The 25148-nt window shown below is 53.8% G+C and overlaps 4 protein-coding genes and 1 long non-coding RNA gene across 11 annotated transcripts in view; 2 read left to right on the top strand and 3 right to left on the bottom strand.

Annotated features, from left to right (window-relative positions):
• The window catches only part of LOC116436931 (zinc finger protein 79-like), a 509410-nt gene that overhangs the window by 307274 nt on the left and 176988 nt on the right, over window positions 1–25148 (bottom strand). The gene's annotated exons all lie outside the window — the stretch shown is intronic.
• Window positions 94–2954, bottom strand: LOC116436941 (zinc finger protein with KRAB and SCAN domains 1-like). 2 transcript variants are annotated; one of them, XM_032094398.1, is made up of 3 exons: window positions 2804–2954; window positions 861–939; window positions 94–675 (listed from the first exon to the last, which is right to left on the bottom strand). In XM_032094398.1, the coding sequence occupies exons 2-3, from the start codon at window positions 910–912 to the stop codon at window positions 365–367; spliced, it is 363 nt and encodes a 120-aa protein (XP_031950289.1). In that variant the 5' UTR covers window positions 913–939; window positions 2804–2954; the 3' UTR covers window positions 94–364. The 2 variants fall into 2 exon arrangements, with proteins under 2 accessions (XP_031950289.1, XP_031950288.1); XM_032094397.1 differs by lacking the exon at window positions 2804–2954 and adding an exon at window positions 1167–2200.
• LOC116436905 (class I histocompatibility antigen, F10 alpha chain-like) lies at window positions 5610–9797 on the top strand. 5 transcript variants are annotated; one of them, XR_004237095.1, is made up of 9 exons: window positions 5610–5769; window positions 7357–7647; window positions 7818–8093; window positions 8335–8607; window positions 8700–8804; window positions 8903–8932; window positions 9052–9084; window positions 9305–9463; window positions 9781–9797. XR_004237095.1 is itself a non-coding variant. In XM_032094354.1 (8 exons), coding segments are annotated over exons 1-7 (1095 nt in total). In that variant the 5' UTR covers window positions 5610–5624; the 3' UTR covers window positions 9054–9084; window positions 9305–9774. The 5 variants fall into 5 exon arrangements, 3 of the variants coding, with proteins under 3 accessions (XP_031950245.1, XP_031950244.1, XP_031950243.1); XR_004237096.1 differs by lacking the exon at window positions 9781–9797 and having other exon boundaries at window positions 8877–8932; window positions 9305–9774; XM_032094354.1 differs by lacking the exon at window positions 9781–9797 and having other exon boundaries at window positions 7384–7647; window positions 9305–9774.
• Window positions 17801–23276, bottom strand: LOC116436934 (H-2 class II histocompatibility antigen, I-E beta chain-like). Of its 2 annotated transcripts, XM_032094390.1 has the most exons (3): window positions 21169–23276; window positions 20375–20644; window positions 17801–20044 (listed from the first exon to the last, which is right to left on the bottom strand). In XM_032094390.1, the coding sequence occupies exons 1-3, from the start codon at window positions 21377–21379 to the stop codon at window positions 19821–19823; spliced, it is 705 nt and encodes a 234-aa protein (XP_031950281.1). In that variant the 5' UTR covers window positions 21380–23276; the 3' UTR covers window positions 17801–19820. The 2 variants fall into 2 exon arrangements, with proteins under 2 accessions (XP_031950281.1, XP_031950282.1); XM_032094391.1 differs by having other exon boundaries at window positions 19987–20644.
• The window catches only part of LOC116436957, a 133737-nt gene continuing 132943 nt past the window's right edge, over window positions 24355–25148 (top strand). Inside the window, exon 1 of the long non-coding RNA XR_004237126.1 lies at window positions 24355–24403. This is a non-coding gene — a long non-coding RNA (uncharacterized LOC116436957). The remainder of the gene's footprint in view (window positions 24404–25148) is intronic.

The raw sequence follows: 25148 nt of genomic DNA, 5'->3' as shown, positions 1-25148 counted from the left end.
TCGTAGGGCCTCTCCCCGGTGTGGGTGCGTCAGTGGTCGGTGAGGTTGGAGTTGCAGTTGAAGCCCTTCCTGCAGTCAGGGCAGTAGAAGGCGCTCCCCGCTGTGTGTGTGCGCTGGTGCAGGAGGAGATGGGAGCTGGCCTGAAACCCCTTCCTGCACTCCCCACACCCATAGGGCTGTTCCTCAGTGTGGATCTTCTGGCGAGTGGTGAAGGTGGAGCTGTTGTTAAAGTTCTTCCCACACTCCCCACACTTGCAGGGCCATTTCCTGGTGTGCAACCAGTAGTGGGTGAGGAAGTGGGGGTTATGGCTGAAGCTCTTCCCACATTCCAGACACTTGTAGGCCGTTTCCCCAGTGCGGATCATCAGTGGCAGATCAGGCTGGAGCTCTTGCTGAAGCTCTTCCCACATTCCAAGCACTTGTGGGGCTTCTCCCCACTGTGAGGCTTCTCCGCCACCTCCGAGTGGCTGGATGTCCGGCCACCTTCCCGGCACAGGGGGGGTCTTTCCTCCTCACAGCTCCCTGGGCTGGGTTTGCAGCCCCTCCTCCTGTGGGATCTCCAGGGCTTTTCCTCCCCATTGGATTCCTGTGCTGTGAAGCCGCTCAAAACGGCCTCTTCCACGAGGTCCTGCTGAGGGGATTTGTCCTCCCTGGTCTCCGTCCTCAGCTCCTTGTCTGGGGGAGGAAGGACAAGGAGAGGATGGGATTTGCCTCCGTGCCACAGGGAAGGGGAAGGAGATCCCCCCAGTCCATCCCCGGCAGGACGGCATCGGCAGCGGGGTTGTCCTGCAGCCGGGGGCGATGCTGGGCTGGGAGATGGAGCAGGAGAGAGGGGAAAGGGGCGGTGACTTCCTCCTCACCTGCCTGGGGCTCCCGGGGCATCTTCCTCTTCCTCACAGCCTCCTCCTCCATTCAACCAAGGCTTGGGAATGAGAAGTCCTGTTTTGGGGGGAAAAGCAAGGGGTGAGCGCATTGGGTTGGGTGTGTCCCCTGCCCAAATCCATCTCTTGAAGTCGCTGGGCATTTTGTGTCTATAGAAGCCTCCAAAACAAGATTCAGCTCAAAAAACCCTCCCAGCAGTTGCCCCTCTCTGATCAATCTCACAGTCAATTCTGGGGGTCCCCCTTCTCTGGGCTGCTGGGGGTCCCATGGGTCCTGCAGATCACCGCTCTCTTGGGTCCCCACTTCAGGATGCCAGGGGTTTTGGGGTCCCAAGGGTCCTGACTCTGCCAGCAGTCTCGGGCTTCCTCCTCTACTGGCTCTCCCAGGGGCACTTGATAAATAACACAGAGAATAAAAATTTTCAGTTCCCCTGAAGGTGATGGATAGAGCCTAAAGACTTGTAAAAAAGATACAAGGATGTAAAGGTGTGCACACAGGATGATAAGTGTGCTTGGAACCTGTGGAGAAGCAGCTAACGAGAACTATAGTCGGGCTTTTGGCAAGTTATGGAACAAGAGGCAACAGCTCATGGGCAAAGAAAAGTTCAAGGCAAGGTCATCGGTAATATCCAGGCACTCAGTGAGAATGACCACCAGAGACCCCTTTAGACGGTCCTCCAGGACCACAAAACGACTTCGAGCAGGAGGCAGATGGATGGAAATTACTGCCAGGAATGGTGATGTTTGTGGATTAGCCAGGATGTGCCTTGAAATGAATATGTCGGATCAGGATGGAATAAACAACCTGTTGTGAAGTTTCACCCCACACATCAGATTAAAGGAGAGATCCTCGGGGTGTGTCCAGCACTGATAAAAATTTCCTGCTTTCTAACGCTTCAATTTGTGTTAGGAAGTTGATTTTCTGGCCCATTTCGGTATCATCTCCAAAACCACTGTCGCCATCACTCCTCCCAACTCCGCCAGTAACACGGGATGGCAGCCCCCGCCCACCGCCCGGGCTCTGCCGGCAACTGCCACCGGCACCTCCCAAAAAAAAATCAACTCCGGGGACCCCCAATATCCCCCCAAGCGTCATTTGTGGCTCAGGTTTCAAGTCCTGCAAACTGCAAATATCCTTCCCCTCCCAAAAAGAATCCCAGGAATCCCCCAGGATATTTGGGGCGAGCTTCCCCTCCCTGCACCCGCAGGATGAGCTCCTGGCGGCGGGGGGACTGCAGAAACAGTGACAGGTGGAGCCCCGAGCTTGCCTGTCTTCTTTCTTCCTCATCGTCTTCCGGCTCCTTCTCCTCCCCCTCCTCCTCCCCATCTATCTCTCCTGCTCCTTCTTCTCCGCAAGCCCTCCTCCATCTCCTCCTACGTCCATCCCCTCTCTCGCTCCTCTTCCATCCCCGCTCATTCCCGCACGGAGAGGGGGCCGAGCCTGTGCCGCGTGCAGAGCCCGCCCCTCGTCCCGATTGGCTGACTCTCCCGCCACTCATCCTTGTCGCATGCTGATTGGTCAGAATACGTACAAGCACGCCCCCGGGCCCCGCCGGCAGGGCGGCCGTGGCGCAGCAGAGGCGCCATTGGCGGAGCGTCTGTGCGGGCCCGGGAGCGGCGGCGGCGGCCGGAGCCCGGTGAGGCGGCGGCGGAGCTCGGAGGCGGCCCCGGCGCAGCGTTCCGGGCCACGGGGCAGCCACCTCTGTCCTACCCACAGCAGCCGGGACGAGCCAGCGCTGCTCCGGCACCGGCTCCTGCCGAGGCAGCAGCGGGAAGGAGACCGCGGGCAGCCGCTCCCGCAGCGCCCTCACGCCAGGGCGAACACGGCGCCCACACGGCACAACGAACCCGCCACAGCCCCCTGCCGCCCCCTCCGCCCGCAGCCAGCCCCGAGCCCCGCCAGAACCGAGCGCGGCTCCCACCTGCGCTGGGGCCGCCTCCGAGCTCCGCCGCCGCCTCACCGGGCTGTTCCCAGTCACCCCCAGTATGGTCCCGGTCACTCCCAGTATGTTCCCACTATTATTCCAGTCACTCCAAGTATGACCCTGTCAGTCCCAGTATGATCTCAGTCCAGCTGCTCCCAGTATGATCCCAGTTGCCCCCTGCATTGTTCCAGTTTCTCCTATTCACCCCCACTATGGTTCTGCTCACTCCCAGTATAATTCCAGTCAGTCCCCGGATGATTCAAATCACTTCCAGTCATTCCCAGCTGCTCCCAGTTGTCCTCAGTATGCTTCCAGTTGGTCCCAGTAGCCCTCGGTGTGGTTCCAGTATATCCCAGTATGATCGCTGTTGCCCCAGTTCTGGTCCGAGAATGTTCCAGTCCTAGTGTGTCCTTGTATCCCAGTCTGTCCCAGTCCATCCCTGCCTGTCTCACTCCGTCCCGGTCCCTTCCCGGCAGCCGCCGCCGTTTACCGAATCCTGGCCCCCCGACCCTCCGGACCTGCTGCCGGACGAGGGCGGGGCTTCGTGCTGGGCTTTGTCTGCCTGGGCTGGGGCTCGGCCTCCACCTGTGGGAGAAGGTGAGGGGGGGTCCTCAGGGGTCGTGTCCCACCCGGAGCGTGTGAGGCCCCCCCGGGGATCCCCCTCTCCCGGGGTCGCCTCCTTTTCTGTCCCACAGCGCTCCTGACCCAGTTCCTGCTCCCCCCTGGGAGGGTGCTTTGGGGAGCCCTCATTTTCCTTGATCCTGGGGCCCTCTTGAATCTCCATTCCTGGGCACTGGTGTTGGAAAATACACCGAGTTTAAAATTTGTATATAACTTTAGTCAGAGGTTTTTTTTGCCTTTGCTTCGAGGGAAGGGAATTGAAGTTTCTATTCAAAGGACTGTTTCATCACTCAAGGGGTGATGCAGTTTAACATCTCAACAGCCTGGGAGTAGCACAGAAGGTACACAAAAGATAACGACCATGAAAGACTATTAACGACCATTAATGACCATCAACTCCAAACATCTCTGGCATGGTCAGAGACACCTGGTCTGGGAAAAGAGAGATAAAAGAACCAAGAATGAGGACCAAATTAGCATCGGAGGCAAAGAAATCTGTAACCAATAAGAAACCCAATATTTAAAAAATTGTGTAACTTGGGACCAATGAACATTGAACCAATGAATTTCTATGAGTTTTTACTGTATCAATATTGAAAATGCCAGTAAAAGCCGTGTGTCATGGAACGATTTTCCCTGCACAACCCGAGCAATGTGTGGATGAAATAATTTCTGTTCCACATCCTGGCCAGAACAAAGTAATGCCTTAATTCTCTATCACTAAAAATGCTGTTGAAGAGTTTTTGTTTCCTCCACAGTTTCAGTGACACTGGCACCCCCCTGCATCTCTTTCACCAGCTCCTGGTGATTCACCCCAAACCGGGCCAAGAGACACTTCCCAGACAAAGTCCAAGAAGTGGGCGTTTGCTTCATTCAGCGCGCTGGGTGTGCGGGGATCGCTCCTCCAAACACCCACCCCAGGCACACGGCAGATTACAAGATGTGGATCTATTTCAGGCATATTCATTGTTTTCCCTAGAAAAGGTGTGGTTGTGCAAACCATTTCTCAGAATTCGTTATTATCAGTAGCACACGCGGAGCGCAGGCGCAGGGCTCCCTGGTGGTCGCGCTGAGGAAGGCTTCATCCTCTTCCTCGCTCTGCACTTTTCACCTTTCTTTCCTAGGCATGTGCAGTCTCTTGATAGCTGTCTCAGCTATTTCTCTACTGGTTTTAGCAGCTTTGTTCCTCATTTCTTCAAGCTTTGTTCCCTATCTCTTGCCAAGTTATTCAGCTGGCTTCTGCATTGGTTACAGTGTATGTTATTCTAGCCCCAGTATACCAAAGCATGCCCAAGTACAGTGATCTTAACCCTTTCACGGGACCCCCCTGCACCCCCTTATCCTGCACCAATACCACCCTGCACTCAATTTCCTGGGTATCCTGCCTCTCCCAACTCCTGGATTGATGTCAAAACTAGACAAGAAAATAAAACTCTATCGTCGACTCAGCTACAAAGCAGGTATTTATTTATTCAGCACTGGGAGTGAGGGGGATCTCTCCGGCAAAAACTCACTCAAACTTCTTTAGCCTTCGGTTACATTTTAAAAGTCCTTCCATGCAACGTCACAATTACAACATGTCATTAGCATACTCACACTTGCATTAAGTTGTGTCGTGGTTATTAGAACAGTTTGTTGCTTTCGCGCATGCGTCAGTTCCTTCCACCAGTGTTCTGGTGGTCTTTTGATGAAGACTTCTGTAGTCTTTCTCACGTTTGAACTTTTTACCTCTATCTTCAGCGCATGCTTTGTGCTCATTTTTCATCCTAACTTGTTTATAGCTAATTTTGCTGTTTGCAAGTTCTGTTAAAACTTGCTATCTTGCTTGCTTTACCTGCACATCTTGTTACAATATTACTTGTGGTTAACCTTTTGTTCCATACCACTTAGGTTTCAGGATCCCCTGTTTCCTCGACAACGGGTACCCCCGAATCCCCATTCCCGGCCATCCCGGGTCACTTCACCCCCAGACCTCCCTTTCTTTGACCTCAGGACCCTCTAAAACCCCTTCCCGGCTCTCCAAACTCTCTCAGTTCCACCTTTCCTCAATCCACGGACACCCCAGAGCCCCCAGCCTCCATGTCCCCCCAGTTCTCCCCTCCCGGCGCAACCTGCCCGTGGCGATGTCGGAGCCCTTGTCGCGACCGTCTCGGAGGCAGCGCCACAGGTTCTTTTCCTGAGGGATCGCTTGGAGCGGATGAACGCGAGACGCCTCAGGAAGACAGCGATATTCCGGAGGCGGGCGGGGCCGCAGCGGAGCGGCTCGATGGCTCCAGCGCTGGGTGCGGGAATGCTCTTGGGGCTCCTGGGGCTCCTGGGGGCCCCGGGGGCCGCGACGAGAGGTGAGTGTGACCCCCGGCACTGGGACCTCCCTGAACCGCAATTCCCGGGCAGCGGGACCCCCCCGAAAATCCATTTCCGGAAACTAGAACACCCTGCACCCCCCTTGCCGGGCACGGGAACCCCCCCGAACCCCCATTCCTGGGTACTGTGACCCCTCTGAACCCCCTGGGTACGGAGACCCCCGTGAACTGTCATTCCCAGACACTGGAAACCACTGAACCCCCATTCCTGGGCACGGGGACCCCCGTGAATGTCAGTTTCCGGTCCCTGGGACCTCCCCCTTTCTGGTAAGCGGCACCCCCCTGAACCTCCATTTTTTTTGGCACTAGGACCTATTAAAGCCCCAGTGCCGGGAAGGGAACTCCCCTGAACGTGCATTCCTGGCACGGGAACCCAATTGAACGCCCATTTCCGGCCACCGGGACCTCCCTGCATCCCCTTCCCCAGCATCAGAAACCCCTGCACGCCCTTATCCAGCCCCAGGTCACCCCTGCACCCCCAGTCCTGCGCATGGGGACCTCCTTGAATGTTCATTTGTGGGCGTTGGGACTCCATTGAACCCCGATTCTCGGGAAGGGAACTCCCCTGAATCTGCATTCCCTGGCACAGGAAGCCCCCTGAACCCTCATTCCTAGGCACAGGGACCTCCCTGCACCGGGACCTCCTGAACCCCCCTTCCTCTCTACTAGGACCCCTCTGAGTCCCCATATCCAGGATCGGGACTCCCCTGAACCCCCCATTCCTGTGCCTGGGGACCTCCCCTGCAGCCTCTTACCCAGCACCGGGACACCTCTGCACCCATTTATCCTGCATCAATAACTCCCTACACCCCCTTTCTTGGCCATCCTGCCTCTCTCATACCCCAGCCATCACCTTTTCCTTGACCTTGGGATCCCCTGGCACATGGACACCCCTGAACCTCCATTCCTGGGCACTGGGAACCACCTGCACCCCATTATCTGGCACTGGATCCCCCTGAACATCAAATTTCTCAGTACCAGAACCCCCCTACACCCTCTTATCCAGCATGGGGACACCACTGCAATCCCTTCCCCAGCCATCCCGCCTCTCCCAGCTTCCAGATCCCTTCTTTTTCTTGACCCTGTGACTCCCTAGCCCCTCCTTCCACAGCATCAGGAGCCCACTGAACTGCCTTATCTGGAACAGGAACCACCCTGCACCCCCTTATCTAGCACCAAGACCACCTTGCACTCTGTTTCCGGCCATCCCGTCTCTCCCAGACCCCCCTTTTCCTTCACCCTGGACCCCCTGGAGCTCCATTCCTGCTCTTCCTGTATCCCCATTTCCTCAACACCAAGGATGCCCATGACCCCCATTCCAGGCCATCCTGGGTCTCCCCACCGCATGACCCCTTTTCCCAACACTTAGGCTCCCTGGACCCCCCTTTTCTGGGCACAGGGACCCTCTGGACCCCCCATCCCATTTCTCCCAGTCCCTGCACCCCTCTATCCTTGACCCTGGGACTGCTGAACCCCTTTCTGGCTCTCCCAGCTCTCCCAGTTTCCCCTTTCCTTTACCCATGAACCCCTCCCAGGACTCCCAGTCTCTCATTTTGGCCCCCCCAGGTCCCCCAAATCTCCATATCCCCCCAGTTCTCCACTCCCTGCGTTTTCTGCGAGTGACAGTATCAGAGCCCAGCCCGGGGCTCCCCCGATTCGTGGCTGTGGGGTACGTGGATGGGATCCCCTTCGCAAGCTACAACAGCAGACGGGGCCGGGTGGAGCCCCAGACGCTGTGGATGGCGGCAGGAGCTGAGCCGGGATATTGGGATACTGAGACCGAGATCAGTGAGAGGTACCAGCATGTGGATCCTATCGATCTGGAGATGCTGCAGAGGCAGTACAACCAGACTAGGGGTGAGCTGGGGAAACTGGGTACTGGTGGGGATCTGTGGGGATGGGATAGGGATCCATGGGTTTGGGACTCCAAGGGGCTGGAATGAGGCTCTGTGGGTCTCCATCAGACTCTGGGGCTCCATGTGGCTCGGACACAATTCCATGGGTCTCCATTTGTGCAATACCCCCAGGTCTCCACACGCTGCAGGTGGTTTCTGGCTGTGACCTCCTGTCCAACGGGAGTATCCGTGGATCTGATCGGTACGGCTATGATGGGCGGGATTTCATCTCCTTCGATCTGGGATCTGGGAGCTTCGTGGCAGCTGATGGCACTGCCCAGATCATCAAGAGGCTCTGGGAATCTGATGGGATCACAGTGCCAGAGTTGAAGCATGAGCTGGGGCACACCTGTGTGGAAGTGCTCAAGAAACACGTCAGATACAGGCGGGAGGCACTGGAGCGCAAAGGTAGGGGAAGAATTCCCATGGGAATGGGGGAACTTGGGATTTGGGAGGGTGCAATTTGGGAACACAGGAATTCCCATGGGAAATCTTTTTATGGATCTCACCCTTACCCCATTCCCATGGGAATTCTGTGGATGGCTCTCACTGCTCTTCCATTCCCTTGGAAATTCCAAGGATGGATCTCATTGCCATCCCATTCCCATGGGAATTCCATGGATGCATCTAAGCATTATCCCATTCCCAGAGGCCCCCAGTGTCCATGTCTCAGGAAAAGTGGAACACAAGATCCTGACATTGTCCTGTCGCACATACAGATTCTACCCCAGCACCATCGCAGTCAGCTGGATGAAGGGGGATGAAATCCGGGATCAGGAGACGGAGTGGGGTGGGATCGTTCCCAACAGCGACGGCACCTTCCACACCTGGGCCAGGATCGAGGCGCGGCCAGAGGAGTGGGAGCAGTACTGGTGCCGGGTGGAGCATCCCGGAATGCCAGAGCCCGGGATCTTCACTTGGGGTGAGGCTGGGAATGTGAAATTTGGAAATTGGGAATGTGGAGCAGTGAGAAGGGAGTTCCCCTCCCATTCCTCACTATCTCGCGCTTCCCAGAGCCAGAATCCAGCAGGAATCTCATCCTGGTGGTCACTGTGTCTGTCATCACTGCCATCGTCATCATCCTCCTCATTGGATTTGGCATCTGGAAGCTCCAACCTGGTAACACACAGGATGGGGGTTGGGAAGGGGCAAGGATCCACCTGGAAATGTTCCAGGAATCCTCTACCACAGGTGCTGATCCCACTGTTTCTCCATAGTAAAGAGGAATGGATACAATGTGCCCGCCTGTGAGTACCAGCAGTGGATCCGGCTATGGATGCCTTCAGCGCAGATCCCAGGATGGATCCTGGGGTTAGTCCCAGTGTGTGATCCATGCTGGAATCTCATGGATCTTCTCTTTCTGCAGGAACAGATGCAGGAATTGTCAGCATGACAGCAGGTGTGGAGCAGGATCAGGGTGGGATTCCAGAGGGGGATCAGGGCAGGATGGTGTTGGGGTTTTAGGAGTTCTCCTTTAGTTTTCTTTCTCTTAAAAGAATTTTCCCCGTATATGTTGGTAGCGCACAAATTACTGGGTATTTAAGAGAGACAAAAAGACCTGGCCACAGGGGGAGGGGTCCAGCTGGCTACCCTCCCTCACCCAGGGTTTTCTCATGTAGGGCAGAGATGCTGCGAGATTTGAACTGGGAAAAAGGGATTGGGTACAGCCCCTAGCTCTTGTGTTCTCCCGGCATTCAGAGGGGGAGAAAGGCTGCTCTCATCGCGGAGAGAATTCGTGACCACTGTGGGGTTCTGCCTTCTGCTGCCTTCCTTCTACCGTGAGTGGAGCTTGCTCACTGGGGCAGCTGTTGCACTGGGACCCTAACACCCTTCCTTTTCACCTTTCACTTCCACTGGGACCTTTTCACCATCTGCTCGGGTGCCTCAGGGAAAACCCTGGGATCCTGAGTCCACCTTTCCCTGCCCCGCTGGGAGCCAGGCTGCCGCTGCCCTGCCCCTGCCGTTCCTTTGCCCCTGCACTCTGTAGCCCCGCACGCCCTGCCTGCTGAGACCTCCCAGGGTTCCCACCGCAGCTCCTGAGTTTGGATACATCTCATCTGTCACCCGGGATTTGTGCTCGTCCATGCTGTTCCAGCCTGCTGTTCCTGAGGGTCTGGCTGGACACCGGGATCGGCTGCCCAGGGGTTTGTGAAGCCTTTCTTCCATCCCTTCCCGGGATCCCAGGCCGCCAGTGCCGTGTGCTCCCCGAGCTCGCTCCGGAGCGCCCCCTGCAGCCGCGGGGGAACCATCGCACCTGCCCTGCTCACCGGGAACCGCCAGCGCCCCTGCCGGCTGCGAGCGGAACTGCACCCGAGGGGAAAGGGCCTGACAGCCGAGAAGGCTGGCACTGGGTTTGTGATTGTTTGCTGTTACTGCCAGAGTTATTGCTGTTTGTTTGCCTTGTTATACACATATAGATATGTAATAGTAAAGAACTGTTATTCCTATTTTCCATATCTTTGCCAGAACGCCCCTTGATTTCAAAATCATAATAATTTGGAGAGAAAGGGGGTTGCATTTTCCATTCCAAGGAAGGCCCCTGCCTTCCTTAGCAGACACCTGTCTTTCAAACCAAGACAGATGGACAGAGTGGGATCAGGGAGGGATTCCAGAGCGGAATCAGGTGGAACTGCGGAGTGGCATCAGGGCTGGATTCTGGAGCAGGATCAGGTGGAATGAATGGAGCAGAATTGGTGTGAGATGGATGGATTTGGTTTAGGGGGGATTCTGGAGCAGATCCTGCTCTCCATGGGCTCCACAGCCAGGTCTATTCTGTGGGATGGGGACAGGGACAGGGTGATACCACCTCACACTCTCATTCTGGCAGGAATCACCACCTGAGCAATCCACGGAGCTGGAGCCAACCCCGGCCCCTTTTCCCAGGGAAAGCCAAGAGCTGCCGGCAGAGCTCATTTGGCTGTTCCCACCCACCCCAGCCCTGCTGTGGCTCTTCCCGACAGACCAATTTCCTGTTTTTCATGTGTTTTAAAGCCACGAGGAAAGGGTCTGTGGCTTAGGGTGGACGAAAAGGGCTCCTATAGAGGGGCCAGGGACGTTCTTTGTTTCAATGGAACCTCGGTGAAGACCTTTTTGTCTGTAAAGCACCTTCTCTTTTGTACATTTTTGTTATTAATATTGTTGCTGTTACTGATCTTCTGGATCCACATGTGTCCAAGGGAACATGTGTCCTAACTTCACCTGCCCCTGTGGAGATCTCATCAGTGTGGGGGGCTGGGCAATGACCCCAATCTCACTGAGGTGCCATCACCAGGACACTTGGTGTCCCCTTGAGGTGTTCTTTGAAGCTGTAAGCTGCCCTCAAGGATGCAAACCTGTGTCACATCCCCTCTGTTTTTCCTTCAAGCCCTGTGGAGAAGGCAAAACCTCCATGGCTGAGGAAATGCTGCTGGGTTTGTGAAAGGAGCCATGTGTGTTCTTGGCTACAAGCGGGGTGCTGAGCTCTTTAGAATGGGTGAGACATTGAGTTTGGGTTTGTCAGGAAAATTAATCCACAATGCCAGAGGCTTATGTCCAAAAAAGAGACAGAGGAGTCCCGTAACTTTAGTCAAATAAAGGGAGAGGCCGTGGGCTTTTCCCATGGTGTCTCTCAAATTGTTGGGGGTCGCAGCCCCCTTTTTATCCTAATTTCCCCGGCCGCATCTCCCTCTTCCCTTTCCCCATTGGCTGAGGTACTCAGAAGGTACAGACTTCTTGAATCACCTGCTCTATGCTGCCCTCTAATATGCACCCCCCTTTTGGTACAGAAAAGGAAGAAAAATAAGCTATTCATGATTCTATTAAGTCTTTGTTGCCTTCCTCTAGGTTCAGGAATTTACCACAGCCTTGGCTGAGCAACAGTCTCTGTTGATTAGTAACAGTTTCTAGAACTAATGCTTTCTTCTGTTACTTCACTACCCAAAAGTTCCTGGCCCTATCTACAGGCAGATTCATGCGGTCTGTTTGTATAGACACATTCATCTTATTCCTTTCAGGTTGAATCCCTCTGCTCTCAGCAGAGTCTGGTGGCTTTCTAGAGTGATATCAGAGAGTGATCATCCTCCATCTCATGAAGGAAAAAGCCTAGGTGTCCTGGGGTGCTGTTCTTGTATTCCATATCTATCTGTGCCCAAAAATTGTTACAGTCTCTGTAAGCCCCTAAAGCCGGGAAGCCCTGGGGGGGAGGTGCTATCACGGGCACTTTTAAAGTTGTCTCTCACAGGCAGTTTCACCCCTTTTGCTGGGTGATGTTTGCTTCACTGGCTGTTTGGTCTTTGCTTAAGCAGAGCCCTTCCCCCCTCTTGTGTTCTCTTTTCGGCTTTTCCCTGTGTGGCAGAGGCTGCAGTTACTGGGTTTGAGCTGCTTTGGGCGAGTTCTGCAGGTGCTGCTTGTCGCCACAGGTGGCCCACTCCAGCGACCAGGCCCAGATCCATCAGCCCCGCTCTAGGAGAAAAGATCCAGGAGCAGAGGTTCTTCCTTTGGTGGCAGCTTTTGCTAAAGGTGGGAGCTCTGCTCTGAACATGCTTGTTTTGGGTTGGCAGCTGCAGCTACTCCTAACAATGCATTTTGCAATTAGAAACTGTTTCCAAGTGAACTTTGCAAATTCTGCGGGCAGTGAGGAAAAAACGAGAGAGTTCCTGGGGTGGTTTGGACCAACAGATTGGTCCCTGCCTCCCACCTCACAGCCGCAGTGCAGAGTGCGGCAGCAGCGGCACAGACCCCACAGGAGCCGGCGGGTGAGAAAGGGTTGATCCATAGTTAACTCATGTAAGCAAAGTTAACTGTTAAGAGACAGCAAATGTTAATCACGAAACCTAAGCAGCAGGATTCGCCTTAATGTTGTCAAGATAAGAGGAACAAGAATTTACTTGAGACCAACACAGAAACCGCTAACCTTCTACAAAGGACTTCCCATGTTCCAGAAAGAAAGGTGAAAAGTGCATTGTGACGAAGACTACTGATCTTCATCAGAAAGACCCCGGAGGAAGAAGAGGAGCCTTCCTCAGTGCGACCACCAGGACACACCACGCATGTGTGACACATGCTAATGATATTAATGGTTTCTGAGAACTAATTTGTATAACCGCTCCTATCCCAGGGAATGTGATGACTATTCATGAATTTTACCCATAGTACTGTGTTGTAAGAAGTACCAAGAGTGTGTGTGTATGTGTGTGTGTGTGTGTGTGTGTGTGTGTGTGTGTTTGGAGGAGACATCCCCCATGCACCCAGCGCCAAATAAAGCAAATACCCACTTTGCTGACTCTGTCTCTGAAGTGTCTCCTGGCCTGGTTTGGGTTGGTTCACGGGTCCTCAGCAGCCCTAGAACTGCCCTGCAGCTCCGGCCATCCTGTCCCTTTGTTCTCGAGGCCACGCGGTCACCTGTAGGGCGCCTTCATGGCAGGGAAGGGTGTGACTCATCTTCCACTTTTCTACAGAGCCGCGAGGCCGCCCCGGCCGGGGACCACCCCAAGAAGGGCAGTTCTGACATTTGGGATCTCTCTCTATTTCCTGTCAGGGTTTGTGAGATTCAGCAGTTTTGTATCTAGCAGTTACTTGCTGTTATTTTTTGCCTGTTGTGATGCCTTGAGAGGCATTCCAGAAACAGAGACTAAACAGGAGTAAGGAAATAAAAGAGGTGAAGAGCGGACAGAGCTCCACTACTAAAGAAGTAGTAAAGTAGGTATGTTTATTTCCAGCTGGGACGCATGGGGGATCGCTCCTCCAAAGCCATGCGTGCCGACAGCTGCATTCAGCTCGGTATTTATCGGGTTACAAGTTCCATATTCATTAAGTTTCGCAACATGCCTATACATATTCATCACCTAGCCCCGCCCAGCCTTGCTTCGTATTATAATGAACCCAAAAGTCATTTACATCCGCGTTGCGCTTGCGCAGTGTGGTTTGGTGGCTTTGGTAGGGGTCTTCCGAGGGCCTTTTTGATGAAGTCAGGAGTCTTCCTCATCCTGAACTTTTCACCTTTCTTCCCTACGCATGCTCTTGTGTACCCCTGGCCTGGGTTTAAGCTTCGAGACTGGTTTGAGCTAGTTTTGGGTTGAGCGCAGGATGTCTGTCTGAGACTCCCTCTGCCCTTATCAGTGGTCTCTTATCTTTTCTTCCTGCCCTGGTATGCTGACCAAGCTGGATGCATTGTTCCTAACAAACTAATTCTCCTGCTTCCCATCCCCCTGATTCAGAGGTGTTTATTTGAAAGGCCTTCAAAGGTACCCCGTGGGGACTCTGAAGCTATTCTCAAAATGGACCCCAAGATGGACGACAGGTCACGAGTTCTTCACTCTTTTATAGGTTTGGTTCATTTGCATAGTAGGGTTAATTCTCCAATTAAAGCTTCAGTTTTCCCCTCAGCTTACCCCCCCCCCTTAGCAGCTCTTTGGTTTATACTTTTGGCCTAGGACAGTCTTGGTGTCCTTGGAAAGCAGGCCCGGAAAGGCTTTGTTATGTCTACCTGGCATGAGAGAGCAGAAATTAACAGGCTACAAGAAACTTCAGAGTTACACACTAGGCAGGACACAATTTGAAAAATTTTGGGGGGGTCCGAGTGCTGGAGAGCTGGCCGGATAAAAGACACGTACACCAATACGATTCGAGCATCGTTCTCCCTTTATTGTTCAACTATGCAAGCTTATATTTACTTTTGCAAAGATTCATGCCCAGTCCCTCTAGACAGCCTCTAATCAGAGGGGGAGACGAACAGTGTATACCTTGTCAAGGACTCTCAGGGCTGCCTGCAGCCAGGTGCCTTCCAGGCCTGCCTGCAGCCAGGGGCCTGTTCAGGGGCTTTTCCTCAGCAACCCTGGGTTGTCCAATCTTTCCAGGGGTATCATATGCCCCTGTTCCACAAGGAATCCCTCTACACATCCCCCGTTTTCTTTTTGGGCAACCCAGGCCTGGTCGATGATCTTTCGCAGCCCCGCTTTAATGCAAGAAAAAATGCACCCAAATACTATTAAGCCTATTATAACTACAAATAGCAATGGGCAGCATTTTACTACCAAGGTACGCAGCCATACGGTGATACCCAGACCCTTAAGCCAATCTCCAATAGGGTCATCTGTCTCCCGAAGGTTGTGCAGACCTCTCTTCCCCACACTGGAAACAGGCTACTCCACCCGTCCGGGGACCAGGAGGTGGGCCAGCGGCCTTCGCCCCCTTTTTTCTTTGCGCCCCTCCCGTCAGAGCTGCGGTGATGACTTGTCCCTGTTGTTGCAGGACATTCTGCAGCGTTGCAGTAAAAGCAGCTGTTTGAGATGACTGCTCCACACGGGTAGCACGCACGAGCATCTTGTCTACTCCTGCTCCCTGGGGCAGCGTGGCAAGAATTGTCTTAGTTTGCCTATTAGCATTTTCAAAGGCAAGTGTTCGGAACATTTGCTCTTGGAGCTCTTCAGAGAGCTCAGTTGCATCCTTTAAGGCTGCTGACAGATGGTTGATGAACTGACCATATGGCTCTGACAGCCCCTGTCGGATTGCTGCATAAGGGGGAGACTTCTTCTTTTCGGGTACTGACAACAAGGCTTTGTGGGCAAGAGTCTGTGACAACTGATGAATGATTGCGGGCATGGTCAGCTGTGCCACTGTCACTCCAAAAGCCCCACTCCCAGTTAGCATGTTGGCTTGGATCGCATACAGTGGGTCTTGTGTATCACCTTGGTATTTGCTAGCTTCTCCTTGTGCTAGCCGCTTCCACATTCGTTCCCAGAGCAGGAACTGTGAAGCGGTTAATAACAATTGTGCGATGCTGACGCAATCATTAGGACACAGGACATCTGCTGTAAAGATAAACTGCAGGATGCTCCGTGTAGCTTCGGACTGGAGGCCGTGCGTGGTGACCGTTTGCTTGGCTTGCTGCAAGATCTTCCAGTCATGGGGTTCCCACTTTGCGGTGTCCCCTTGTATCAGTACAGGGCAGGCTAGGGCATCTATGGCTCGCCAATCTCCCTCAGTGATTGTGTTACAGACAGCTCTGTTCCATCTCCTTCGCAATGGATCAGTCCTCCCTGTCAGGGCTGATGGAGGCAATGGCTGCACCTCCTCTTGCGGGAAGGGAGGGGCCGTAGGCCCTGTGCCCGGTTCTCCCAACAGGAACGGAGGAATTCTGGTGGTCATCTTGACCGGTGGGTCCACGGGACGCCATGGTGCTGATGGTGTGGTTTTGCAAGCCTTAGATTCTAGTACGTCCTGACGAGTAGACAATTCAGCAAGCTTCTTGATTACTTCATGCATCATCTCTCAGTGCTTCTCCTCCTCTTGGGGCTGACCCCCGGCAGCCCTGGCTGGCTCTGGCTCTGCGGGTGACAAAGCCATAGAGGCTGCTTCGCAGTTGGACGATGATCCACTGTCCAGCCGGCGGCTAGGACCACTTGTTTCTCCTCTGCTCGTCTGCGCCCCGCCCCCAGAGTCGGGAGGCTCTGCTTCTGCCTTCGCTTCCAGTTCTCCCTCAGGCGTCTGCAGGGTAACTTCCTTCCCCGCCGGGTCCAGCAGCTCCTGCAGTGAGCATGCAGGCGCTGATGTCCCCTTCACTGGTCAGCCCGAAGAATCGCGCAACTCTGGACTCCACCCTGGCCTCCAGCTGCCGCTTCGTGAGACCCCCCCTCTCTTTCTTTTCTGGGGCTGCCACCCCCCAGCACCTCCATGGCTGCCGCAGCCACCTTCCTCTCTGCTTTCATTTCTGCGAGGGTATTAGTCACGTTAATCCATGTTAATCTGAGAGCTTTAGCTTCTTTACCTTCCTTTTCCACCCTCAATCATGAACAGCCACAGTTTGTTTCCAATTTCTGACCACTCTTTGGTCGAGAACAAAAGCGAAATGCATTTCAAAAACCCTTGTTCCTGGGCCCACATTATTAGGGCATAGAGAGTCTCGCCTCTCTTAGAGAGGATACTGGCTAGGAGACGAGTGCCAGCCTCATATTCCATAGCTTCTTACCTGCGGGGGCTCGCTCAGCCGCGCGAGCTCTGGTCTCCAGCTCCGCTCAACTTTTTTGCCGGGACACTCCCGCTCCATCTCTCCAGGCTCCTCACCGCTGGTGCGATGATTCGGAGTCTTGCCACATTCAAGCGAAACGCATTTAAGTGAAAAATCACTTGAGTCCCTGCTCAGGCGCCAGGTTCAAGGGATCGAGGCTGGAGAGCTGGCCAGAGTAACAATACATACGCCAATATGATTTGAACATCGTTCTCCGCTTTATTGTTTACCTATACAAGCTTATATCTACTTTGCAAAGATTCATGCCCAGTCCCTCTAGACGGCCTCTAATCCGTGGGGGAGCTGACCAGTGTATAACTTTGCCAAGGACTTTCAAGGCTGCCTGCAGCCAGGGGCCTGTTCAGGGGTTTTTCCTCAGCAACCCTGGGTTGTCCAATCTTTCCAGGGGTATCACAGGCCCCTGTTCCACAAGGAATCCCTCTATAGAAAAATATAAAAGTTAAAACCTAAGGCATCAGTTGCTGTTCTGTTTGTTAGTAAACTGTTATTTTTTTCACTTTTACTTACGTGTATTTGTTTCTTACTGGTAGAAAGGGATTGGTTGAACTTATAAATGGAGGCAATTCGTTCAGGGGTGTTTTCCTTTAAATTGTCTTAAACCAAAACAAATTTGTAGCCCAATGTGGGTGTGAAAAAAATGACTGGGAGCCCTGTACACAGGTAACTGGGGGTACAATTAGAGGAAATAAGGAGTACTATTCGCACCCTAACAGGAGTTATAACAGTACGGAAATTATAGGGTAAACCACAATCACTGCTCCCTGGATGGAATGTGGTTGGCAGGACATGAAACCTATCCCAGGATGATTCCCCATCCACACACTCCTGCTGAGGGGGATGGAATGGAGGGGGGAACAGAGGAGATACTGTGGCTGGGCTCTGTGGGAATCTTTGCAGGGAAGGGAACTCGATGGTGCTTTCCAGATGATAAACAACATAGGACCTGTCAGCCACGGGAGATAAGGGCAGATATCCTGCTGCTGAGCCAGTAACTGGGGCAAAATCTGCCTCACCAGATGAACTAGGTTCATTGAAGCCTAATAATAATGTTAATTCATGCCTCCATCCCAAAGTTCCCTCCCCCCAAGTTATGCCCCCTCCCCCCCCCAGGCACACGCTCTGTGTTCTTTTTGACTGTATCTGTAAAAGCAAGAGAATTTTACACACATCAGTAGCGAAGGTGTATCTGACTCAAGTCACTCAAGCTCCACCTAAACACAAAGAAACAGTAAAAAAAAAGTTGAGAATGGGGAAAAAGTCAAGGAGGACTCCATTGTAACTGCTGGGATCAGTCAAAGGGCTGAACCTGAATTCTCCCCCACATCAACACCCATTGGGTAAGAATCACACTCTGTGTGTGAACATTTTATTGTGGATTAGAGCTGGTCTGTGCATTCCGTCAAGTTCAGTTTTGCAGTCAGAAACTGTCACCGACAACCTTCGAACCTGAACCTGTCACGATTTTATATTAATAACGAGGGTTATCCCATAAACTGCCGGTGTGAATCCTTCCCAGGCGCTGGCAGTCACCAGCAGTGGGGAACACACTCCAATAAAGGGGAAGAGCTGCTGAGGGCTCTCCCTATGCTGTTGGTGTTTCCCTGCCTGAGTCAGTGGAACACCCCTAATCCAGCAGGATGGCTCAGTGCAGGGTCCCCCTAAGGGGATCCTGACAGACTGGTCAGGCATGAAGGTCTCGGCTTTCCTGGGGCACTGACAGACAAATTAAACACCAAGGGTGGAGTAAATCTCCCCACACTAAGGGTCAAGGAAGCCTCCCCTTCTCATGTGACGCAGGGTAATCCCTGAGTCACGGATTTATCCAGGTTGGGAGAAGAGACCTTCAAATCCCTCAGTTTAGCACTGCCTCCTCAGCTGCTCCCACCACCTCCAGAAGCAGCACTTGGTTGGGCTTTCCCATACCCTTGCCCACTCTGTGGGGCCAGCAGGGCTGGCCAGAGGGGAGCACACGCAGCCTGTGCCTCTCCTCCACAGCCTCTGCGGGCAGTGTGTCCAGCTGCTGTGGGCAGCCCGTTTCTCCAGCCTGTCCACATCCCTCAGGATGGCAGCACAACCCTCTGGTGTGTCAGCCACATGACCCAGTTTTGTGTCCTAAGCAAACTCGCTGGAGGCACCCTCTGCCCCACCATCCAGAATGGGCATAACGGGATGAGAAGATGCTGCCATGGATGGGCCAAATGGGGAGTTTCCTTAGGGAAAGTGGGGCAGGAGAGACATTCAGGGGCCTGGTGAAGACACCAGGGTCAAACCCAGAGTTTTGATTGGTTTTCATACAACAAAAGGTTTTGCCTTCCCTCCGTGTTAGTGAGGGATTCTGTTTGCACACCAAGCAACAACTGCGAAGTGTCCTGGGAACAGCCCCACACACCTTTCCATGCAATAAAGAACCCTGTTCATGTCACTGGTGGGCACCGGGGTTTGGCTACAAATGGGCCTGGCTTTCTTCCCAGAAAAGAAGGATTAGAGAATCTTTGTGTCCAGGAGACAGAGGCAGACTCACCTGGCTGGTGGCAGAATTACAAAGCCCAGAGAATAAAATTGCCACGCTGCCCCTCAATACCAAGTGAGCATTCCATGAAGGCAGCCCTTAATGTGACCCTTGGGGGTCTGGGATCAGCCTTCACATCCCTGTGGGAATAGCTGCAGAGATTACAAGACATTTTTCCCCCCCTTGCTTCCTGTGGAAGGGTGAACCCCAGCTGCCCTTTTCTTCTGGTGCCTCCTCATCTCCTCAACTGAGGATGTCAAACTCAACAGGAGGAGGAAAATCCTCATTCTGTGTTTCCTTGTGTCTGCAGCCTGGAATATCCACTCAGAGAAGAGCATTTTCTGAAAACCCTGCTGAAAGATATCAAGAGAAGGTTTGCCACAAAAGGAGAAAATTGTATTTTTATAGTAAATAAAAGTTTCAGAACTATTTCTTTCTGTCACATTCATTTTCAGTCAGTTCCGGTCTGGTTTCCAGAGTGCCACCTTCTCAGCTGGTTGTATTTGTGTCCTCCTTTCTCTTCTGCCTTCCTTTGCCTGCTTTGTTTCTCTCTCAGTGTCTCTCTGGACCCAGGGCAGCTCCCACCAAGGCCCCTCCCCTGATTTTGTTCCCAATCCATGAGCTAAGACAACCACAGATGAGGTGATGAAGGCTGGCAGTGAAATGTCACTGTAAGATCTTGCTCCACTTGGGTTTCAGCCCCTTCAGAGCTTTGCCTTGAAGGGCAGGAACGTCTTTTCCTCGCTGGGAACTGGAATTCCAGCCCATTGCAGTGTGTGCCATGGATCCCAGAGGGGCATTGCCGAGGCTCCCACGCTGCTGCTCCTGCCGTGCCTCCCAAGGGAGCTGTGCAGGGCCAGGGGACAAGGTTCAGCAGCTGGGAGGGCTCCCAGAGCAGACAGCAAAGGTTGGTCTGACTGGGAAGAATACTTGGAGCAAGAGCTGGGCCGAGGATGGGATGTGAGAGACTGGGATGGACTGGGAGAGACTGGGATGGACTGGGAGGGACTGGGAGGGACTGGGAGAGGCACGGCAGTCACTGGGAGGGACGAGAGGCGACGGAGATGGGCTTAAGGAGGGCTGAGGGGTCTGGAGTGATTCCCAGGGAGGTTTTGAGGAGCTCCAGGGTCATTCCCAGGGCAGGAACTGATAGGACACGCTCTGCCCCATGCTCACCTCTGCGGCTCACAAGGAACCGGGCGATAATCTCGTAGTTGTAGTGGCAATGCATGTCCACCAGAGCCCATCTGTACTCCGGGTTTTCCAGCTGGCTGTTCCAGTACCAGGCCTGTTTCTCCCCATCTGGGGTGTCCCTGATGCAGACTCCCACATCGCTGTCGAAGTGCGTGTACTGCTCCCGGTTGTAGCTGTGCATCTGCACGAACCTCACCCGCTCAGTGCCGTTAATGAAATGACACTCGACCTTTATCCTCCTCTGGAACACCCCTGTGTGTGTAGGACACAGGTTAGGGGGTCCCCCCCCCAGCAGCCCCCAGCTTCCCACAGGAAGCCAAGAGCTCAGGAGGCCACCCCGGATCCCCGCTCCGCACCCCCTGTGCCCCACGGCCGCCATGGGACCCTCGTGCCTGTGCTCCCACTTCCTCTTTTCCACCCTTGTCCCTACTTCGCCTTTCAAATCACTATGCTGCCTCCCCACCCCCATTGCCAGCCACCCCCCAGACATTTTCACCTTTCTAATCACTTTTCACACAATCTTGCCATTCCCAGCCCCCTCACCCTCAGTTTGGTTGTCCCACCATCCCCTTTTCCCTGTTTTTCTATCGTGTCCAACCCCTTTCTCATCTTTCCCCAGTCCTCAGCCAGTCCTGCTCTTCATTTGGACATCCCACTCGGCTTCCAACCCAGTTTGGTGGGCCCAGCCCCCTCCTTTTCCCCGTTCTCCACGTCTTTTCTCTCTTCTCCCCCCCTTTCCCATCGCGTCCGGCCCGCCCCCCCCCCCCCCCGCTCACCCGAGAGCTCCGTGCCCGCAGCCGGGGGGGCTCCCAGCACCACCAGTGCCACCAGCACGGCCCCAGCTGCCGCCACTCGCCCCATGGCCAGCGCTGGGCAGGTGCCGCCAGCCCCAAAGCAGCCGCGCTGCACTGGGAGCTCCAGTCTGGACCAGTGCGGGGTCAGCAGCGCTGCCCGCTCTGATTGGCTGAGGGCATTTTGGGGACCCATTTTCGAAAGGGTCAGCCCGGCAACTGATAAGCCATCAACTCTTCACGCTCTGATTGGCTGTGGAGTGCTCTGGGTGTTTTTTGATTGCCTGAATCTTGTAAGGGTGGGAGGTTTTGAGGGTGTCCTTGGTGTGCTGGGTTAGTGGGAGCTCAGTTGTACCCAAAAATGGGTCCCCAAGTAGCCGGATGTTACAAAAGAGAGATCGCTTAAGAAATCAGTGGCAAGGGTATGAGTAAAAGTCAGATTTAACATTAAGCGACAAAGCACAACAAGTTCATTGTCAGGATTCACTCTACTACCTACAGGACAGCTAGGGCACAACAAGGGAGAACAAACCAACAACAAAACCAAACAAAATCCAGGCAATCAAAACAGAAATGAGCTGAGAACTCTCTAGGGGGGTGTGGGAATGTGGGGGTGTGGGGGTGGGTGTTCAGGTGCATGGGACAAAAGACAGTGCGGGCAAGGATAAAAAGGAACACAGCCTAACCGCTTATAAACACTGAAACTTAACAGTATTTTAACTCATAACTCAACTTATAGCCTAGGCCTAACAATTCGACTAAGGAACAACACTGAACTTATACCTAATTTATAACTTCACCTTAACAATTCAACAGAGGAATAACCCTTAGCAGCATTTAACCTTACTAACAGCTGTAACGTCCAAGTTATACCTAGCAACTTAACAGAGGAACAACACTTAAAAACACTTAGCTTAGACCTTATGTTTCACATCTTAGCCAAAGAACAACACTTAGCAGCGTTTAAGTGAGTTTATAACGATAACTGAACCTTACCTACAGGCCTAACTTAGGTATCCAAGGTACTTAAACACCTAAGAAAGCAGTATTTCTCCCAGATTTGCTATAGCATATGCACAGGGGCACGCACACAGACAGAAACAGTCAGAGCAAGCAAGGTTCCTGTGAAAAATTCCCCTCAGAGGTCAGTGAAATCCTCACTTTGGAACCTTTTTCCTCTCCTGCTGGGCACAGGATCAGGCCTCGAGGACTGAGGGTATCGGCCCAGGACACGTCGTGGTTCGGCGAGCTCCAGGCATAGCAAACCTGAAGGTTTGCTGGCTCTGACAGGCCCCCTTAGAGGGAGATTGCTGGTCACAGCCCACGGTGGCCCAGGAGAGCTCAAAGGGCCTCCTTTTGGGCCTCTGTTGAGAGGGTCACAAGAGAGTGGGCTTCAGCCATAACGATGTTTCATCCCGGCCACAGTTTGGGCCAGCACTTTCTCTGAAAGTGGGAGAACAGGAATGCTATGCCATTCAGGCAAGAGGAACCTTTTCCAGGGCTGGTCATAAGGAAAGCAGGAGCTCGTTAGCAGTTCCTGGGAGCAGACAGTATTTCTGACAAGCTCGGAAAGAGCTGAGCCCAGGTGCTGTTTTCAAGGCCAAGGCCTAACAAGCATTTCTCAGATCACGCTGCAGCCTGGAAAGGAGGAGAGGGGAATGCACCAGCACACTGGGATCCCAGGGATGTCCTGGCCTGGGGTGATGCTGGAGCAATGCCAGGCACCCACCAAAGCCACTCTGTCCCTGCCCCCTGCAGCCACACAGGGGAGAGAAAATTTAACCAAGGGTTCCTGGGATGGGATAAGACTGGGAGAGATCCCTCAGCAAACACCGGCACGGGCACAACAGACACAGCCTGGGCACAGGGAGGGTGTTTATTACCAACCAAATCCCAGCAGCACAAGGAGAAGGCAAAGAAATCTCTCCAACACCTTCCCCCCACCCAGCACGGATCACCCGGAACGGGGGTCACCAGGGCTCTGCCCCACGGGGGTCACTGGGGATCATCCAACGCCGATCCTCCCATGGGGGATGGAGCTGGAGCAGCGCACGAAGCTCTTCCCGCACTCAGGGCACTCGTAGGGCCTCTCCCCGGTGTGGATGCACCAGTGGATGATGACATGGGAGTTGCAATTAAAGAGCTTCCCACATTCAGGGCACTTGTAGGGCCGTTCCCCGTGTGGATTCTCTGGTGGTGGAGCTCTGGTTGAAGCTTGGCTTCTACCTGCACACGAAGGTGAGGGGGGGGTCTGGGCGTCCTATCCCCCCTCCCCCGGAGCTCTGTGCTCCCCCGGGGCCCCCCAGCCCGGTGTCACCCCCTTTGCTCTGCCCACAGAGCTCCTGAGCCGCCGGCGGCCGCAGCCCCTCCCCGTGGCCTCGGGCCCGGCCAGGACTCCCCGCTCCATCCCCGCGCTGATTTTGGGGGGGTGGTGTGTCCCCCCCAGCCCCGCTGTCACTCTGTCCCTGCCCGGCTGCTGCCAGTGTTCCCAATAAAGCTTCCCAGCTCACCCTGGCCCATTTATTGGGGATCTGTGGGGAGGGACTTGAGGGGACCCCACAGGGGTGCCGAGACTGGGGGGGGCAGAACTGGCCCTGGGATGGATCAGGAATGGGGACCCCCGTGTGTCCCCCCCGTGTCACCCCGCTCTGGGTGCTGGGAGCCCCCGGGTGCGGGCGAGGAGCTCTTGGGTGAGTGGGGAGGGGCACAGGGACGATGGGAAAGGTGTCTGAGAGGAGGATAAGGGCCAGGGGGACAGCAGGAAGGGGCTTCCCATGGGAGTCCCTTCGTTTCCCCATCATTTGATCTCTTGAGCTGTTCCCTGGGGCTTGGGGGGGAGCAGAACCTCAGTGGGAGGTCCCCAAACCCCTGTCCCTCCCTGGGGGTCTCATGGGGGGTTCCTCCCAACCCAGCAGCTGGTGCTGAGGCGGCCGTGGGGAAGAGAGGGGTGGGAAAGGGGTGTCCAGGGGGGTCCCTTGAGCTCCCAACCTGCTGTGGGGTGCTGGGGGCTGCTGGAGGGGGGCACCCCCTGACCTGTCTCCCACACAGGTGTGTTCCATTCCTGGGGAAAAGCCCACTGGCACTTCCTTGATGACAACAACTGGGTGAAGTTCATGGACAGGAACATCTGCATACAACTGGGAGCAATTTGGGCACAGGAGTTACCCCAAAATTTGGAGATGGGATGGAGTTGTTTTGAGGTGGAATTGAGCCGTTTGCAGTGAATCGCGCCAAAACCGGCCCAGGAGACACTTCAGAGACAGAGCCAGAGAAGTGGGTATTTGCTTTATTCGGCGCGCCGGGTGTGTGGGGATCGCTCCTCCAAACACACACACCAGTGCTCTCTACAACACAGTATTATGGGTTAATTTCTCAATATTCATCACATTCCTTGGGACAGGTGTGGTTACACAAATTGTTTCTCAGAAGTCATTAATATCATTAGCATACGGGCCACGCATGCTCCGTGTGTCCTGGTGGTTGCGCTGAGGAAGGCCTTTCCTCTTCCTCCTTGGGGGTCTCTCTGATGAAGGCCAGTAGTCATCCTCACAGTGCACTTTTCACCTTTCTCCCTGGGCATACGTAGTCCTTTGAGGAATGATTCAGCAGTCTCTGAGATGATCCTTGTCCCCTCTATCTTGACAAGATTAGGGTGAATTCGGCTTCTCAGGCTTTGTAATTAACATCTGCTGTCTGAACTAACATTTGCTGTCTCCCAATAGTTCACTTGTGCTTACATGAGTTAGTTATTGACTGCCCCTTCCTCAATCCCCCCTTTTCTTTGGTTATTTGTAATTCTTTAGAAATCTTGCATGTCTTTGAAGTAAGAACCCTTCTCTATCTTATTTCTAAGTTTATGCTTGTGCCATTGGGCATAAGCATCGAGATTCCAAGTACATAATATCATACAACAGTAACTACTAATACAAACACTAAGTAACAATGCAATAACACAAATAACTGTT

This window comes from Corvus moneduloides, chromosome 31 (assembly GCF_009650955.1).
Source record: "Corvus moneduloides isolate bCorMon1 chromosome 31, bCorMon1.pri, whole genome shotgun sequence".
Lineage (NCBI taxonomy): Eukaryota > Metazoa > Chordata > Aves > Passeriformes > Corvidae > Corvus > Corvus moneduloides.
This window is presented reverse-complemented; position numbering and strand designations above follow the sequence as displayed.